The following is an 18,984-nucleotide window of genomic DNA, read 5'->3' as shown; positions in this document are numbered from 1 at the left end:
CGTTCTGTTCGCTCTGAATCTCACATTCATCATGTGTTAAGCGGTCAATTGTCATGGTAAAAGCCACTTTTTTACCTGATTACCGTCAAAATCGCACAATAATAATTGTCTTAAATGGTTTAAATTTCCTTTTCCGATTAGTGCAAGGCAGGGCTCATAGGGTAGGGGCACATTTAATCTATGATAACAAACCTGCCTGTGGGAAAGAGGTCACTTGTGTGGTAACAAAATGTGCAATAATATATAAAGAAATTGCAGCTTGTATCTCAACGAGCATGCGATAAATGCTAACGAGTGCACTACTTTAACGGCCTCAAGAAGGGAAGGGTCTGAATCTCCCAGAACTCTGAGCGCGCGTGTTCTTTCCCACGATGCACCGTGAGCAGGTACCGGCTGGTGTCGGACTTCTGACCTGCTTATGTAGTTGTAGGATTCTCTCGTGGAGGAACTTTAATTCATTATGGTTCAAGTTCAAAAGAATGTCTGCTTGATTGTTATCGACGGCTGGGGCATCTCTGAAAACAAAGAAGGTACCAGCTTTTTTCATGTCGGCAAAACATATCTTTTTGTGGACTTCATTTCAGCAATTTGTAGTGCGATCGATTGATAAATTCTGTATGTACTGTACATGTTTGGAACATATGTCTTCACTTTCATTGATCCGGCGATGTTGATACTGAGAAATGTTTATTTAAGAAATATGTTGCTTTTGTTCATGAACATAAACATGGTCTTGAAAAATTTATGTAATTTTTTAGTGTGCGAACTTGACAGAATTGTCACGTCACGCTCTGACTCTCATTAATCTATTTTTATGTCAATATTTGAATATCGCCATGTTTCTGATTTTTACATAACTTGCTAATGTTTAATGTGTGTAGTAAAACGTTTACAGACAATCAAATTCCCATAGATTGCGAACCGAAGCATTTTGTGCGCACAGTAGTTCTCCGAATCCAGACTCGTTGTTGCGTGACATCTCGAGTGTATTAGTAACGAATGTTTGGTAAGAATTCAGCGTTCAGTGTTTGAAAATGTCAAAATGTTTAGCAACATGAAAACTTTTGGCTTCCATTCTTAAACCTGAAGGGTTGAAGACTGGAGACCAAAAGTGTAACATTTCTGAAAATGTGAACCAGAGAATGATTTTTACATAGATTTATAGATTTAAACTTGGTTTTGCCATGATTTTTACATTTTTTAACCCTTTAACTCCCAAGATCTAAATGGTAATTCTCCTTTTAGTCTGTCATACAGTACTTGTGATGTTAGTTTGGAGAATTTGAGATTGGATCAACTTATAATCCCCTAATTGATGTTTTTCTTTATTCTCATCACTTATCTGCTTGATATTGTATTTACATTGTAGGGAGAAATTCTGTTTTGGTCACTCATGGACATTAAAGGGTTAAAATTAATAATACATGTTTGAAAATTTATACCCCAGTCATATCTAAGCCTTTGGGTGCTGTATCTTATCAATATCCTACACTCAAATTTGATGTTGTTTGTAGGTTCTATTTTTTCAGAGATAAATAACTGTACTCAGTAAACAACCAAGTGGAAAAAGGAAATAAATCAGTGATGCTAAAACTTAAATAATGTCAGAGTGTGAAGCAATCTCATTCACTTACCTGCCTTCATACAGGAAATGCCATTGCTAATGCTACGGTACCAGTCATGGATGCATTTTGCACTGGACAAAACAATGCTTACACCACCCTAGATGCTTCTGGTTTGTCAGTTGGCTTACCTGCAGGACTTATGGGTAACAGTGAAGTAGGACATCTGAATATTGGAGCTGGAAGAGTTTTGTACCAGGTGTGAAATATAGGAAACTATGCCATCATATCTTGATTATTCGTATAATCAAAGCTATAATAAGATTCTCAAACATGATTGGTTATGACCAGTCAGATTTGAGTACTAATTGGACAGCATATGCATCATGCTTGTAATTAGACAGTGCAAGTGTCATGGCTATCTAATTGGATCGTAGGTATCATGTGTGTGCACTGCTGTTATGATGCATTTTGTAGAATCAACTGTATCTTACAGAGTTACAATGAATGGCTAGTTTGGTTTTCAAATTTTGTCACAGTTTTGATGAATTGGCAATAGGACTTTGTGTTGCCCAATATTATCTGTAATTGTACTCATAATGAACATGTTGGACTCCTGTTTGGTGGTCATCCCATTTTGTTAATCACTCAGATTACACACCAAATTGGATTCTACTGAGTCCCATTACCTTCAAAACACGACTTGAAGCACGTGGTTACCCAAAAAGCCTAATTGAAAAAATGTTAACTGAGGTCTCGTTTGCCGCAAGGCAGTCGACACTTAAAAAACAAACCAAAAAAACTACAGGCAAAATATTGCCTTTTGTGACAGCATACCACCCAGGGGTTAAAAATTTAAAACAAATACTGATGCAAGAATGGAACCTCATCCAAAATCAGCCACTGCTGAAAACAATTTACAAAACGTCTCCGATTATATCATACAAAAGAGGTAAATCGCTAAAAGACATACTCATCAGAGCGAAGCTTAAATTAAAGGCTTTTGTGTCGCAAACGTAAAACCACACAGGGGAGTCTGTGTAGGCCTGTCTATGACCTTTTCAACCAGTGATTCTTTATAATCAGTAGCAGAGTTTAGGGAAGGAGGGGGAATGGGGTGAGAGATGATCCCTAAAAAAATAGACCCATGTTGCCATGTGTTTATTCAATGTTATAACACATTAGACTTACTATGGAAATTCTGATTGGTTGAGAGCATGCAGTCAATAGCATGTGTGATTGATATCTGTAGCAGATATTGGGTTACCATGTCAAGTTCAAAGTTTGGCTAGTTTCCAAGCCCTTCATCCATGCACATGTAGTATTCTCAAAATGTTTTGAACTCAGAGAGAAGTGCCTGACTTCTGCAGATTGTTTAGCAAATTTACAATAGAAAAAAATATTTGATTCACCGAGTTTTTATCAAACTTCATGTCTGCGTTATCTGCCTCAGCCTTCTGCTTTGGTAGATAACTCATACCTTGGCATTGATACTTCATGATATTATGCACAACCTCTTCCAATAATTGTTTAATCAATTGCAGATGATGCCAAATAGGGTTACAACAAAAGAGGGGCACTTAAGGCACAGCTGAGTGTGTCACTGATGTTCTTATCACACTCTTGTATGTGTGATTAAAAAGGAGCATAAAGTTTTTAATGAAGGTGTCATCTATATGTCTGTCTTCCATTGGATCAAAATTAGGAGCCAATCAAAATACAAAAATAACTCTGAGCTCATTATAATTATAATCATGTATGATGCATGAAAGTTAAATATCTGATTCAGGTTATTCTCCTAGGCAATGACAAGACACTGTTTTAGGAACCTTAATTGTTAAAAAAACTGCCAAATGAATTTGATTCAGATTTATGAGCTGCAAAAAAATTGGATCATGAAATAACACTCAATCAAACTACCCACAGCCAGTTAAGGTTTTGAAGCACAGTGATTTGGATGGAGATTCAAAGTGTTCTGTAGACACATCCTTTAATAATCTGTCTAAAAACATCATTGTAGAAAGGAGATGGTCCTTGTTAATAAGTCCATGGAGATTGGGTATGTTTAAGCCAGTGACATAGTAAGGGTCCATATCAATCTGTACACTTATAAAATTTGTTTATTTAACATTTGTAATTAAAATTATGGCTACTCTTAATCACTCATGCCTTACATTATTACTTGTCCTTTTTTTCTGGTAGGATATTGTTAGAATTAACATGACCTCTGACAATAAGGAGTTTTCAACAAACAAAGTTTTTGCTGAAGCAGCAGAAAAAGCTAAGGCTTCTAATGGAAGGTTTCATTTATTGGGTTTGGTGAGTAACCATGTCTTAGTAAGATCATTTTCATATGTCTGAACTATATACTAATAATCAACAATTAACTCTTTAACTCCCAAGATTTTAATAGTAATTCTCCTTACTGTCTGCCATAATTTTTTGCTGCAATGTTAGTTTGGAGAATTTGATATTGGATCAACATATAATCCCCTAATTAATATTTTCCTTTACTCTCATAACTTTTCTGCTTGATATTGTTTCGATATTGTAAAGAGAAATTCTGTCTTGATCACTCATAGGAGTTAAAGGGTTAAGTTATTAATCAAGTGAAGTAATCTTGATCTTAAGATCTCACAGGACAAATATTTAACTCGACTAAAGAGGTCATTCATTTTTCAAGAGAGTGAGATAAGGAAAAGATGTGAGCCCTGCTAAAGGAAACAAAACCTGGGCCTTTGGATTTCGCCGTCAGATGCTCTACCAGTGCAAATTCATTGTTGAGTGGGAACATACATTCATGGGTAATTGTGAAGAAGAGCTCCCCAAAAAACCTGTCGGCCGACAGTTGACCAACAGTCTACCAACAGCTAACCAACAGGTTACCGACAGGTTAAGAAAAAAGAAAAATTGTGTAAAAAACGAACAGTTAACGTGACATAACAATCGGTAATGGTTCAGGTTCAGAGACGACAATGCCCTTTATACTGCTAAGATCAACCAAATTGAAAGTAGTCAATCATCAAACATCTGAACATCAATTACACTGTACACAGATTTTTGATTATTTGGACTCACTTCTCTGGTCCCATTTTTTATGAATTCAATATGAATTAATTAGTCAGATCTGAGATCCTTAACAACTTTTTACCATCAAACAAAGCAGTGTACTGAATCAGTGTTGATTCTACTCCATTAAATTAATACAACTTCAGTGAATGCTAAAATTAGCAATGTACATACACTGTTAGTAGCAGCTTGAAACAAACTGATTTAGGTCAGCATTTTAGGTTGTAAAATGTTGGTCGTCATAAATTAAAGGTTTTTTGTAGGTACTTTGGGAAATTTTTGTAGGATGCACAATGATGTGAAAATGTCCTTTAATTCTTGGATAATATTGATTAAATAATATTGGTTTTATTTTAGGCTCAGTAAGGAGGTATTGTGTTTATTATCCTTCTAATATTTTGCCATGCACATGAAAAATGTTTTCAAACAACTTACCGTAAGCAGGGGAAGTGTTCTTTGGAGTGTTCTCTGCAGGTACAAACTTTATGAAAAAAACAATATCTTCCTTCTTCTGCAACAACCACAAACACTCCCTTATCTAATTAAATAATTTGAAGGCTTACATTGTATCATGATGGATTCAAGGTTTGAACATTGGGGAATTTCATTTGGCTGATATTCTTGGATATCACCTAGTTTTAGCTGGGGGATATTCAGGCACGTGTTGCATTTAGACCAGTTGCATAATTGAGCAAAAAGATTTGATGGATCATAATTTCAATTATCCAGACTGTTCAGCCCAGTCTGCACAAACCCAGAAGATAGAGGTGGGACTGTACTTGCACACTTGATGTGAAAGTATACATTATGGACAATTTTTTTTTCTACAGGTCAGTGATGGTGGTGTCCACGCCCACATCAATCATTTAGAGTCAATGATTGATGCAGCTAAGGAGCTTGGTGTTCCCAAGTGTTATGTACAGTTTTTTGCTGATGGAAGAGACACATCTCCAACCAGTGGAGGTATAAAATATATTGAAGGAAGCTACTTCACCACCACACTATCCAATAGTAATTAATTGTAATAATAATGATAATAACTAGTGTCATAAATTAAGTGCCAATCAATTTGAGGCTTCAACATCCCCACCCCATCCCGCTCTCTCCTTTTCTGGGCAACCCATGGATGTTTTGACCATTATCTGTGCCTGGGGTGGGGAATTTGAACCTAAAGTGTCATGTCTTTTCAGAAGAATACAAGTGTATCTTTAAATATGGAGATGTTTAAAGGTAAAGAGTTCATTCAGGTCTGCAAGGTCTCGTTTTTGAAAGCCTGGTCAATGAGTAGAAAGTCAGAGTCACTGATTTTGCCTCTAAAATTAAAGAAGAAAACTGACCATTTAATCCAACACTTGGGTATGGGCATTCAAACACAATTTTGCTCCCAGCAGGGATAGGAATTAGAACAAACCAATCTTCAAATACTCAAATACTGGGTTGGGGGAGGAATGTTGAAGCTTTGAATTGACTATTAACAATTAGATCTCGGGAGTAAAACCCATCAATGAAAGAAGTAACAAAATCCCTGCTTTAACATTTTTTAAGTGACATATGTGGAACAAGTCTTGAAGAAGCTGAAGGACATCAATTATGGCTCACTAGCCACAGTTGTGGGCCGTTACTATGCAATGGACAGAGACAAGCGTTGGGAGAGAATCCAGATTGCTTATGAAGCTTTGGTGCAAGGAAAGGGTGAAGAAACTACCCCAGATAAAGTTATTGAGGTAAAGACAGACAGTTGACTGATTAGACTGTGCAAGGTGTATCTGACCGGCTCAAAGATCCTTCAATTAGGCATGCAATTCCTCCACCTGCTGTTTATAAATTGTCTCTGTTTATATTATGTTTGAGTTTGCTTTTTTTTTTCATTTAAGGTTATCAAAGGTCGCTATGAAGCAGAAGGAGACAAGCGTGAAACAGATGAATTCCTGAAACCCATTATTGTGGACCCTGAAGGAAGAATAAGAGGTTTGTGTTGAGTGTTTAAAACTGATGAGAAAGCAACTGAGTATTAATAGACAGTACATATTTGATTTTTTTCACCATAAGATGCAAGAACACAGTTTGCTATAAATCACATGGTACAAACTTTTAATTAACAAATTGTATTTTTTTTATCTTCTAGTAAAAAGTATTGCTTTCCTCATTAAAGTATTACTGCAATATCTTTTACTAAAAAAGCTTAGTTACTTTTATCAGTTAAATGCTTATGATATCCATCATGAATTATTTTGGCTATTTATTTCTCTTCAGATGGAGATGTCCTTTGTTTTATTGACTTCCGTTCTGACAGGATGAGGCAAATCAATGAAGCTTTTGGAATAAAGCCACCTTTTGAAACAAATGTTATTCCATCTAATCTTGTAAGTATAATATCTTGTTATTTGAAGAAAGAGGAACGAAATAATATTTCAGTAAGTCAGGAGTTATGTAATGGTTAGATACTTAAAAAGGACAACTGTTATGGGACACTAGGATCCAAATTTGGACTCTAGCATGTCCAAAATCAGCCGACATTGTCCAAAATTGAAAGCATGTGTTAAAAATCAGACATGAAATGTGTCTAAAATCTGAAAATACATGTAGTTTCTAAGATTGGGCAGTAGTGTCTGAAATCCAACACTTGTGTCCAAAATTGGATCCTAGTGTTAAAAGTAAGACACATGCCCAAAATGGGACATCAGTGTCCAAAATCAGGATGTAAGTATTCAAAACTGGATGTTAGTTTGTAAAATTGGATGCTAGCATCTGAAATTGGGTACTGATGTTTTAGATTGGATACTAGTGTCTAATATTGGATCCCAGTATCCAATAACTATTTCATTCAGTTGTCACTTTTCAAGTATCTAAAACACCTCCCCATTTAAATGTGTACTTCACCATTTTAATGTGTACTTGAAATTTTAGGTATCTTAGTTCCTGAATGAACCAATCAGATCTCAAATACATTTTTAATTAGTTCTTTGGGATATAAGTTACTGTGTCCACCAATCAGATTTGGTTTGTAATGTGAAACTTACTCTTCAGCAACTTAGTTCCTCAACAAACCAATGACATGGAAGAATATAGGTCAGGTCATTTCTAAATTAAGGTTTGCCTGTTTTATTTCTGTCAACAACAAATAAAACAGACAACAATAGATGGGGCATTTCTGCTTTAAGAGCAGTAATGTTTCACCATAAATTGGATGCTATCTGTACTAAATTATTCTTCTTCGAGGTTGTAGCGCTAGACGCGTAGAAGCTTTTTGTAAAGTTTTGTCACTGTTGTAATTTTGCGGTTAAAAAAATCAGTTACATTCAGTGTATTTCACCTTAGAAATATATCGAATACTCTGTGGTTAACAAAGCAATGGAAACGCAACCGATTGCTTACAATTCCACAGAAATCGTTGACAGAAATCGTAGACAGAAATTGCCACCACGGTTTTGCCGCGCTCTTTATCAGCGCCCGAATACTAAGAAAGCTATCAAATGACCATTATCCTTTGTAAAGACTGTGAATTCATTTCCGGTGAACGTGCAAATAATCGTGTCCGCGTGATAAAAAATTAAAAAAATATCGCAACCTTTTTATGCTCGTAAACGTTCTTAAAAGCAAGAAGATTTGACAAGCTTTCCTGTCAAGAATGTGATAATGACATTACAGTAATCGTGACACCGTAACACTTATTAGAAGGCAAGCAAGGACTTGACCTGTAGACGCACGAGAAACTTATCATCTTACTTTTCCGCCCTGTTTTGCTACAGGCAACGATTGCGTTACAATTTTGATTTTTGCACTGAATGTATGCTAAGTTGAAGCAAATCATGCTACTGAATTTAACCCAACTAATTACTACTGTATTTACGAGGAGAATTAATCAAATCTGTTTAACAAATTCCACATACAAATGCTATCATAATAAAAATTATCTTATGTGTTATAACAATCCAATGAAAGTAACTTACCGGACTTGAACGTCTTTTAAATCGCGAAATTTGCCATTCTCCATTCAGTTTCCATGCTGAGAAATTCAACTTTTCCAAATTCTAAGAAGAAATTACATTGTTACGAATGTAGTTTTCGCTTCCATCTCGCATACGATGTCTCAACTCGGAATTCACTCATTTCGCGCCATAATGTAACTTTGGCGGGGAATAGACAAATAAATGCTGTTTGTCTCTGTGTTGTGTAAAAGTTCATTCCCAACAGATCAAGCCTTGTTTTGAAATACTTAGAACGCATTCAACGTTCAAGCAAGCGATCTAATGAAATTGATTTGACAGAAGAGAACATGGCTCGTTAGCCGACGCACTAGAGTACGATCTTGGAGGAGTTATCGATCCAACGCAATTTATTTCACGGGAATTCCTATTGTGACCACAGCTGTATTGTTTTCCTAAACCGCTAGCTGATTGGCCAAACCAGTAGCTAATTTCGTGGCTACGCGAGCCACAAACTACCACGAAGAATATTGATCAGCCAAACACCAAGAAGTTTATTTCAACATAGCATTACACGAGCCTAGTACAGCACCTTTTGTCATGCAACAGGATATCCGTAGTTAATCGAGCCCAATGTGCCTTCTTGAGTTTTTAATTTTAGATTAGTGCAAATGAAAGCGTATTCCTTTCTTGAGTAGTAAGCTTTTTAAAAACTTCTAGGAAAATGAGACCTATTAAATCGAGAACTCGTTGTAGTATAATTCAAGTTGTTGCTAATGTTTAGCTGGCAACTTTCTGTTGATTCGCATTTCGTTCATCCTTGGAAATGTCATCTACTTCTTAGCGCCTAAATAATACAACACTCAGTTGTCCTCTTTCGCAATGCTTTTCATACCTTTCGTGTCTGCATGTAGTCGCTGATACAATGCGTACTAGGCTCAGCGAAATGTCAACATTTTCAAGATATCTTAACAACCGTCTAAAGAATCCTTGTTACTGTTTATGTTATCAGTATGAAACTTTGCTTCCGAGTCGCTGATCGTCTTCGAACAGCTTGAAGCTTACAGCGTTTGAGTTGGTGACTCGTTATATTATAACTTATGTCACATTATACTCGATCGTCCTCTTTCGAATATGTGGTCGATAAAATAGGTTGCATTAAGTTGACTGAAAAGCCATCTTCTTCAACACGTCTGAACAAACTTCAAAGGACTCAGTTTAATTCTTTGTTTTATCACTACAAGATGTTGCCTTTTGGGTTGATGACCGTCTTCAAACAGCTCGAAGCGTGCCGAGTTTGAGTTAGTTAAAAATTATACATCGATAATATCATATTGTTCTCAATTGCCCTCGAAGTTTACTCGGGCGGAGTTAGTGAAGCATGACCATGACAGTCATATAACAGTTAGTTGTCCACTTTCGCAACGCATCTTCTGTGGTCACGAAAAAAATCAGCGAAATTTCAACATTTTCAAGATATCTTTACAACTGTCTAAAGAATCCTTTTTAATCTTCATTTTGATAGTGTGCCTCTTTGCTTCTGAGTAGAAGATTGCCTTCAAACAGCTCAAAGCTTACAGTGTTTGAGTTAGTGAATCATTACATCATTAGTAATGTCACATTACAATCTGATTGTCCTCTTTCGGGTCTGTGGTCAATAAAATGGTTTGCATTTAGCTGATCGAAATTATTCAGTCTATTTCTATATTTCACAAGTCGGCAATGTTGCCTCCAGGTTAATAATCGTCTTCAAACAGCTCGAAGCGTACAGGGTTTGAGTCAGATGATAATTATACATCGATAATGTCATGCTGTTCTCATTTGTCCTCTTTTTTGCAATGCTTTGCGAATCTGTGGTCGATACAACAATTTCCATTAAGGTTATCGAAACGCAACATACTTTAAGATCTCTTAACAAACGTCGAATGATTCAGTTTGATTCTTCATTTCAACAATGGGCAATGTTGCCTCTTATTGCCGATCCTCTCAAGGAGCTCGAAGCCGTTACATGGCTTGAGTTAATAAATCCCAACATCCTCGCTAATTTCATATTACACTCAGTTGTCCTCTTTCTCAACGCTTTACGAAGCTTTGTCGAATAAATAATTGGCATTTAGTTCATCAAAATATAACGCACGTCACAAACGTCTTAAGTATCATCTAACTCTTCCGTTGGTATACACTTTTCCAACTGAGTTACGGGTCGCTCTTTAGGAGTTCGAACCATCTTCCTTCATTTTACTGGATTTTTGTTGTCAGAAAGAGACTTTGGACCGAGCTTGCCTGCCCCATTTTTACGGTCCGAAGGGTTTTTGTCTAGTTTTGTGTTCATTTGTTTTTGTGTGTGTGTGTGGGGATGTGTTTGATTGTTTGCTTTTTTAAATAAAACGAGCAAGTTCTTTAAGAAACTGTGGTGCTGGGGTGGGGTAGGGGGGGTTTAATAAGAAAGTTTGATTTTATCAACTGAGTTGATAATGTAACTACTTGGTTACCGTTTCTAAGACTATTTTCTAAAGCTGACGTCTCGAGGTGAAGCCGTTCGTCAGTCTTCATGGTCGTCCAAGGATTTTTTTCCACCCCAGTTATATCAGCAAAAAAATCTTTTGACGGGGTATTTAAGCAAAATGGGTAAAAGTTTCCCATGCGAGCGAATCACCATTTCGCCAAAGTGTATCTTTAGTGTGAGGTACTTAACAAGGGTAATTTATTTTGCTGCCGTTCGTTTCGAATGCGTAAGCCGCACAACAAGGAGTCATTTTTGGAGATATGGAAATTTCCCCATACGGATGGGTTGTTTCTCTTTTAAGATGACGTCTTAAAGTTTGCGAAACAACTTTTTCTTTAGTTCGTTGCCGTTTTTGGCAAAAGACAGATACCAGTTGTTTGAGGGAGATTACGCCGTTCCTCATGATTTATGCGCACCTTTATGATCGACGACGTGTATTCTCATTATTTAAGTACTGAAGCCTCCCACTGACGCTTATGGTACAGGCTGTAAAGTCAGTTAATTCACTACCAGGTGATCATTCGAGTTTTTCGAAGGTGCGGAAGCCTATTTGAATATCCATTTAGTTGTACCGATTTGCCTTTCTGTAAGATTATGTCTAATTAAGAAATTTTACGTTCCATTTTTGGCATCTACGGGTACTGCAACACCATCTGAAAGTCTGCCACGCCATCAAGTCCCACAGTTCTGGCCTTTGGTAGATGTTGTCGGGGTGTAATGTACATTCGGCCCTAACATCTTCAATTGTAACTTCTGCAATAAGGGTCTAAAAGTGAAGAGTCCGTGAGGCCTACGCGATACATGATGGGTTAGGTTTAAAGTGATATGGTTAGGGTTAGGGTGATAAGCTTAGGGATAGGGTTAGGGTGATATGGTTAGGATTAGGATCATAATTCCATGATGTTTGCTTTTGTTGTTTTGTGAAATGTGTGCGATGTTGTAAGATCCACTTCTAGTTTCATAATTTTAGGATAGCAATTTTAACGAACCCAATCTATCGCGTTGGTGACTTATCTGATCCCCGTAGAAAACGGCGGCTCGGAATATAGAACGTAGGCCTACGGGCCTTTCGGCTGGCTGTGCCACCGGCCATGAAGGGAATCAAATACAGCTGATTCTTGTTCTTTGAAAGAAGTTAGTATCTTAATCATGTCGGGCCAAAGACAGTTTTGTCTATACCATGATGTCATACCCCAACTGATTAACATACTAATTTCTTTACTTTCTTTATCCACCCCTTGAGACTTGCTATATATTTGGCTCACTCTACAATGCGCTTTCTGCACAAGAAACTCGGTTTCTGTTACTTTTTATTCCCCACGTGAACAAGAATCAGCTGTATTTGATTCCCTTTGTGGCCAGCGGAGAGGCCAGCCGATAGGCCCGTAGGCCTACGTTCTACATTTCGAGCCGCCATTTCCTACGTAGAGCGGATAAGTCACCTACACGATAGGTTAGATTCGTTAAAGTTTCTATCTTAAAAAAAAAATGAAACTAGAAGTGAATCTTACAACATCGCACACATTTTACAAAAAAGCAAAAGCAAACATCGTGGTATCATGATCCTAATCCTAACCATATCACCCTAACCCTATCCCTAAGCTTATCACCCTAACCCTAACCCATCATGATATGGCGTAGGCCTCACGGACTCTTCACTTTTAGACCCTTATTGCAGAAGTTACAATTAAAGTACAACGAACAGAATGTAACTGTTTGACTTAACAATATGCCTGGATACTTGTCCTTGAATATAGTGGACGAATAACGGAGAATTTTCATATTCTTATGAAAAATAACTAATAATCCCTGTGTTTTGGGAGACTTCAGGTGATAGCTCTTCTACAGGTCGTATCGAGTTTACTGATCAAGGATATATCCTGGATTTGGTTAAAAATCTCACCTTAGTCGGTAAAATGCGTCTCTTTAACCAGTTAAACCGTCTCTTTATCAAGTATTCAAATATGATCGTATAAATGTGTTACTCACAATGCTGTTAACTCGGTGTTGTAAGTGAAGATTCCAGGTGGTAGCTCTTCTATTTGGTTGTACTTCAAATCACTACAAAAAGGATATACACTGCATATAAGTTCTATTCTGCGCTAGTAAAAACCAGGTTCCTGATTCTATTCTGGGCTTTTAAAACTAAGCATATTAAAAACTGCTGAGATTTAAGAGTCCATAATATACTTCCGTTATCCAAGTTAAATAGTGCAAACTTATTGCTTATACATACACCTTTAGTTTTCTCATCGAAAAGTGTCTCTTTTTGATGAGAAAGCAAAAGATATATGCAGTTGAAATTTTTTTATTTTTCTATACTAAAATTCAAATGTCTTTTCCATCTTTCGGTATGCAACTTCTATTAGAATTAGGAACTGGAAATTGGTAAATATACTAGTTGGGATGTAGGAGTTGGATCCTACCATCGTGAATTCTAAACTGGCCCTTCTGCTACGCATAAAATTTAAAATTTGAAACCAAGATTTAGTAAGTACGCGAGCTGAGATATTGGATTTGAATCCCAATATGTATGATGTATGATGTAGGTCATTAAGAGAGGTTGTCAGAAATTTTCAAGAATCCGGCGACAGAAGCAAAAATTCATTTTTTTTTTATTTGCTCCAAAAGACCCTTTTGGTGAACTGTTTTCAAAAATAATATTCAAAAGTTCCAGAGAGTTTTTATTTTGGCAAGAAATACGAACGTTCGAAATCGGCCAAAACATACCTATTTTGCATAATTTCTATCGGGCTTTCAGTGCATTTTCACAACGCTCGTACAAGACAACGAAAAATTATCTTGGGTTCATTTTTTTCATAAGTTGTTTTTCATCCCTTGGAATAGCTTTCCCACTATATTTCATCTCCAACTAAATTTTCTTTCGTTTGTAACCACCCGCGTAAAGTACAGTATGTTTTGTATTCCGTTTGTAGGCTGAATTTTACCATATTTCAGACGACCATAACATCGGGGGTATACAAATGTACATAAAATAAAAGAGCTCTTTTAAACGAGCAATTCTTTGTGTTTATCATGTAAAAATATTATTTTTGGCCCGTGAAAAGCGAGCGCGCCAGACCAAAATATACAGCGTGCATTTTCACTGAGTTCGGTCATTTTCTCTGCTGTACTCCTATTGCAAATCACACGCTATTGGGACAAAACTCGACGTGTTTGGTCTCTACTTCTGTTTTGATTCATTTAAATATATCAGTTTAACTTAAAAATTACCCTACCTTTATTGATAATTGAACAAACCACAGTTTTAGGTAAAGTTTTTGAGTTTATTTTTCTCGAGTGCTAAATAAACAAATCGCTGTTTACAAAGCTACCAGCTCTGTCGACGTGTTTTTAGCTGAAATTGGCCCGTAGTTTATATTGTTCTTTAATTTATAATCTATCCCACTGGCATAACTTTAGAGCAAATTACATGTAACTATAAATGTTGTTGTAAATACGTGAGTGTGAGCTAAATAAAATCCTCGCACATATTAAATATTCGAAATAGGTAGTTGTCGCAAGAAAATACTCGCTTGTGCATGAAACTCGTGTATACATGCGGTGTTTTGCTCGGTTTCTTTTATAGATTGCTACCAATGTTACCGTAATTAAAATAGCATGTTTGTGTAGTCCAGCTGTTTAGATACATTTTCAAATCAACTCTAGGTTGGAATTCTGTTTGTTGAGGTGAGGTGAGGTGAGGTAACCCGCCTGGCCGGGGTCGCGTTCATGGCAAAAATCTCAAAAGCGAAAAATGTATGATTTCGAACGTTCGTATTTTTTGCCAAAATAAAAACTCTCTGGAACTTTTGAATATTATTTGTGAAAACAGTTCACCAAAAGGGTCTTTTGGAGCTGAAGTTGAATTTTTGCTTTTGTCGCCGGATTCTTGAAAATTACTGACAACCTCTCTTAATTAGTCGCGTCGTCATTGGTTTCTGTGCCACGCAGATATCATTGAAAGGCTATGGAGTGTCCTAAGAGAGTAAATATGGATTGGGGCAAGGGGGCTGAGGTTTATTTATTTTGCACGGGTAAAGAGCGAATCCAGGAGCTAAGGAAAAGAGTTACCTCCTGATGCGGAAGGAGAGTAGTAAGCCTAAATATCATTTTAAAAAGTTTTTTGAAGTCCCTCCATGCAACTGAAGCTGCATGGAGCTGGAGTTTGGAGAACTATGATTCTTTTGAGAAGTCGTGAGAGATCATCCTTCCGAATGGCTGAGTTTCTCTATGCAAATAGTCTAATTTGATTATCTTTCATATTGCTTGCGTCAGGGAAAAACCCCATGAAAGGTGTTCCTCTGATTTGTTTTGAAACTTTAAGTGATAAGTTATGATCGAGATCGGATTTCTGGTAAAAAATGAACCCTGATTTGAAGATAAAGGTCAATTTTTCCTTCTGCAAAATTTTAAATGTATTGGCATTGGTTAAGAGAATGTAAAAAGTTTATCAGATTGTATTCTCTTGGATTGATATTATGACATTAGACCAGGTGATGGTTTGGGCTGAATACGTCAAATTAATATAACGTAAAATGCATCCCTCCAACCATGTTTTTGAAAGCAGTGGGATTGATAACAATAAGATGGGATTTTTATAAACAATTTCAAACCGGCATTTGGTAAATTAAATACTTAAGAAATGGACTGAATTCAGTAAGATCTTTCTTTCATTAGTAATCATGATTGCTTGAGCGAGTAAAAGCTAATCTATATTTTGTCATTATAGATTTTTTTTCATATTTGAGAAGGCTGTGTACTAGCCGATATGATGGCCACTTTGCACTTACAGCCACCGCAGCTTGACTAACTGAGAAAATGAATCATTTCGCAACCTCTTGATCTTGGAATGTAGCCATCTGGAAGAGTTGAAACTTTATTTAGCAATCACACAGGAGAGTATCACTGCTGTATTGGTAAAGAGAGTGAAGAGGCGGGAGGGGTGGGCGAAGCTATACAACTATATAGAGAAAATTTGGAAGGAAGGTCACCTTTCGAATTCTCCCTGCCTCATTTTATCTTACTAAGCGTCAGACATTTAGCAATGCGTAAATAATTGCGCGTTAATATCAACGTAAGCATATATATTGTTTACTTACAAGACGGCCAACTCGGTTTTGTTTTCGAAGACTCCAGGTGGGAGCTCCTCTATCTGGTTGTCTTCCAAATCCCTGAATAGGGGATCAGTATCCTTGATTAAAGTCGAACGTTTCAAGCCTTTTCTTGTTTTTGTGTATTCCTCCCCCCCCTTCCCCCTTCCCCCAACCCACCCTTCCAAAAGAAGAGCTGATATGCTTACAATTTCTCTGTAGAACAGGGCAAGCGACGTGGAACAAACTGTAAATGTTTTCCTTTACATTCAATGCGGGTACCTGCGCGCATAATTCCATCTGCCGTGGTACACCGGCAGGGATCTGGACACCCTAGAAAAAGAAGATATGCTGTTAATATCGTATCGTTGATGTAAGTTAGTGAATACCTGTAAGTCTTTTTGTCGGAATTGCTGAAAGAGTGCATTTGAGTCCTCTGAAAAAGCCTCAAGGTGTCTCATGAACACTCAATACTAAAGGGGGTTAGTTTCTAAAGAAACTGTGGCGCTGTGTCTTTCGCTCTAACGAAGGGCTAACGCTCGAGACGTCGGCTTTCAAACTCTTTACGGTGGCCAGTTTACGTTATCAACTCAGTTGATAATACTGAATTGCCCTGTAACAGTCAATGACAATCCAGTGTAAGTAAAGGGAATTTAGTGCTGGATCAACAAAAGTATTTTGTCAGCCTCTTAGATGCGAAGCCAGGTTAAAAAGCGTCAGGATTTGTTAATTTTACCGGCAATGAAAAGAAACTCTGCAATTTCCGATATATTTCCCTGTTAGTCTGATTGGGTTAAGAATCACATTTTTGTAACTAAAACTCACTCTCGATGACAAGATGGATTCGTTTCTTGTCAACACCATCCTGTGTGTTCACCTCACAGCTGTAATTGTCATTGTTTTCTCCAGTAATGTTCAGCTGATATAGTACACTTGTACTGTTCTGTACCAGAATGCCGTTCTTTCTCCAAACAATGACTGGTGCTGGTGCACCTTGTGCTGGACACCAAAGAGATGAGGAATGATTGAAAAGAACGAACTGAGTCTCGACTACTTTCTCAAGGTTGGGTTTGACTGGAAAAAAAAAAAAAGAAGAATTCTTAGGAATTACAAAAGCAGTTGAATACAAGAAGCATTAGCTATGGCCATTTTCCTTTCATCAGAAGTGTAAAACTCTCAAAATACGCACTGTCTTTCAGTGGCTTATTAAAAATTCAGTTAGTCAATGCTTGCCTGTTGTATTAGCTGTTTTGTTACTGTATGAACCGCTGAAATTTTTATAGAGCCACCAGTGATTGAATTTATCTGATTTTCTCAACCACAAGTTCTGTCCACTGGATCGCACAGTACTAGAAATATTCCTCCCACAAAATACGCCAAGAAGATTGGAAGACTCGTTGTTTCCATCGCGAACCTCAAGGTACATGTCATCAATGCATGGTGTTGGATGTAAAATCTTCAAGGTGAAATTCAGTTCCACGTAATGTCCTTTTGGAGCTTGCAAGAGCTGAGTTGAGTGAAACGATGGGACAACTCGTTGAAGGCGTACTTCCACTATTAGTGCAATTGCTTGTAAAACCAAGAGAAAATGAGAGTACACTTCACCAAAGCTATTGAAACAGAGCATCTTGAATGGAAGCTTGTTTTCAGAGACGTTTAAGGAAACGCTAAACTTGAAATAACGTTTTTATGAAAAGCTATATACGTTAGACAACGCGGAGACTGGTTATATGAAAACTATGTGGAATAGACATCACACTGGAAAGATATAACAATAGTACTGATGAGGAGTAAAAGAGGAACAATAGAGGAAACTGTATCATCAGTATCACACATTCCAAAGAATTAATGAAGCTTTAGACTTCACCCTTCCCGTGTATACACACATCTTGCTCTAATATAGACCTCATGTGGTCTATATTAGAATTCCAAATGGTTTTGTAGAAGTTTAAGGTCAATATTTCAAGATTATTACATCTTATAGCGATTGAAAAATTGGCCAAGAAAGGATAACGTTCGTAACTTAAGTGCATTACTCGCTGATGCTTTGAAACCTGACATGATCTGTAGATATTCAGAGATATCTAGACGGCACAGACGTCATTAAATTCCTTGTTTTGTATAGGTAATCACATGATTTCGAGTGCAATTTGGAATAAATAAGCACGAGTAAATTTTATTATAGACTAACAAAATTGTACGAGCCCATAGGGCTTGTGCAATTTTGTGGTCTTTGAAAAAATTAACAACTGCTTGTTTATCCCAAATTGCACGAGAAAAATCATGTGATTACGTGTTAATAATATACATGGAAAAATACGCGATGGCTTATCATAATTAAGCATAAGCAAAGCGCGCGCATCAAGTGCAAAAATAATTTATTCCAACCGTGCGTTCGGTCAAAACAACCGCGTACGGTCAAAACAATAATATGCAATGATATCTGCACATCTGTAAGGCGCAAAAAAGTTCAAAGTCCCGCTAAACAGTTCAAGGAATTGTTCAGTCTTTGTCCGAATCCATTTCGATGAAATGGAATCGTCGTTTCCGAGGTTTAACCATGTTTGTTTTTAATTTTGGCGTTGGATCGCTCGAGCAAAGTGTTAAGCTGAGTCGGCTCGTAATTCTCGATTTCAGCATCATGCATCGCGCAATGATCGAAAAACGGAGTTGATAAAAAAAATATCGCATGTCGAATGAAATTAACCAGCGCACGATAAATTTACACCGTTATTAAGATATTTTTTTCCGTTAGACATATAATTGATCTTTTCTTTCGGTTATCGGTTTGCTTTCAAAATTTGTCGGCTGAAATTTTCTAACCAAGC

At 37.0% G+C, this 18,984-nt stretch overlaps 1 protein-coding gene across 4 annotated transcripts; it reads left to right on the top strand.

Annotated features, from left to right (window-relative positions):
* The first annotated feature begins 389 nt into the window (after positions 1-389).
* LOC131791506 (2,3-bisphosphoglycerate-independent phosphoglycerate mutase-like) lies at positions 390-18,156 on the top strand. Of its 4 annotated transcripts, XR_010715788.1 has the most exons (9): positions 390-530; positions 1,649-1,821; positions 3,765-3,881; positions 5,462-5,594; positions 6,177-6,355; positions 6,506-6,599; positions 6,885-6,994; positions 15,796-16,529; positions 17,109-18,156. XR_010715788.1 is itself a non-coding variant. In XM_066158807.1 (8 exons), exons 1-8 carry the CDS (start codon positions 461-463, stop codon positions 17,172-17,174), a joined length of 942 nt encoding a protein of 313 aa, XP_066014904.1. In that variant the 5' UTR covers positions 390-460; the 3' UTR covers positions 17,175-17,379. The 4 variants fall into 4 exon arrangements, 3 of the variants coding, with proteins under 3 accessions (XP_066014904.1, XP_066014912.1, XP_058964829.2); XM_066158807.1 differs by lacking the exon at positions 15,796-16,529 and having other exon boundaries at positions 17,109-17,379; XM_066158815.1 differs by lacking the exons at positions 15,796-16,529; positions 17,109-18,156 and adding an exon at positions 17,066-17,084.
* Positions 18,157-18,984: the final 828 nt, after the last annotated feature.

This window comes from Pocillopora verrucosa, chromosome 1 (assembly GCF_036669915.1).
Source record: "Pocillopora verrucosa isolate sample1 chromosome 1, ASM3666991v2, whole genome shotgun sequence".
NCBI lineage: Eukaryota > Metazoa > Cnidaria > Anthozoa > Scleractinia > Pocilloporidae > Pocillopora > Pocillopora verrucosa.
The sequence above is the reverse complement of the archived record's forward strand: the minus strand, read 5'-3'. Positions and strand labels throughout refer to the sequence as shown.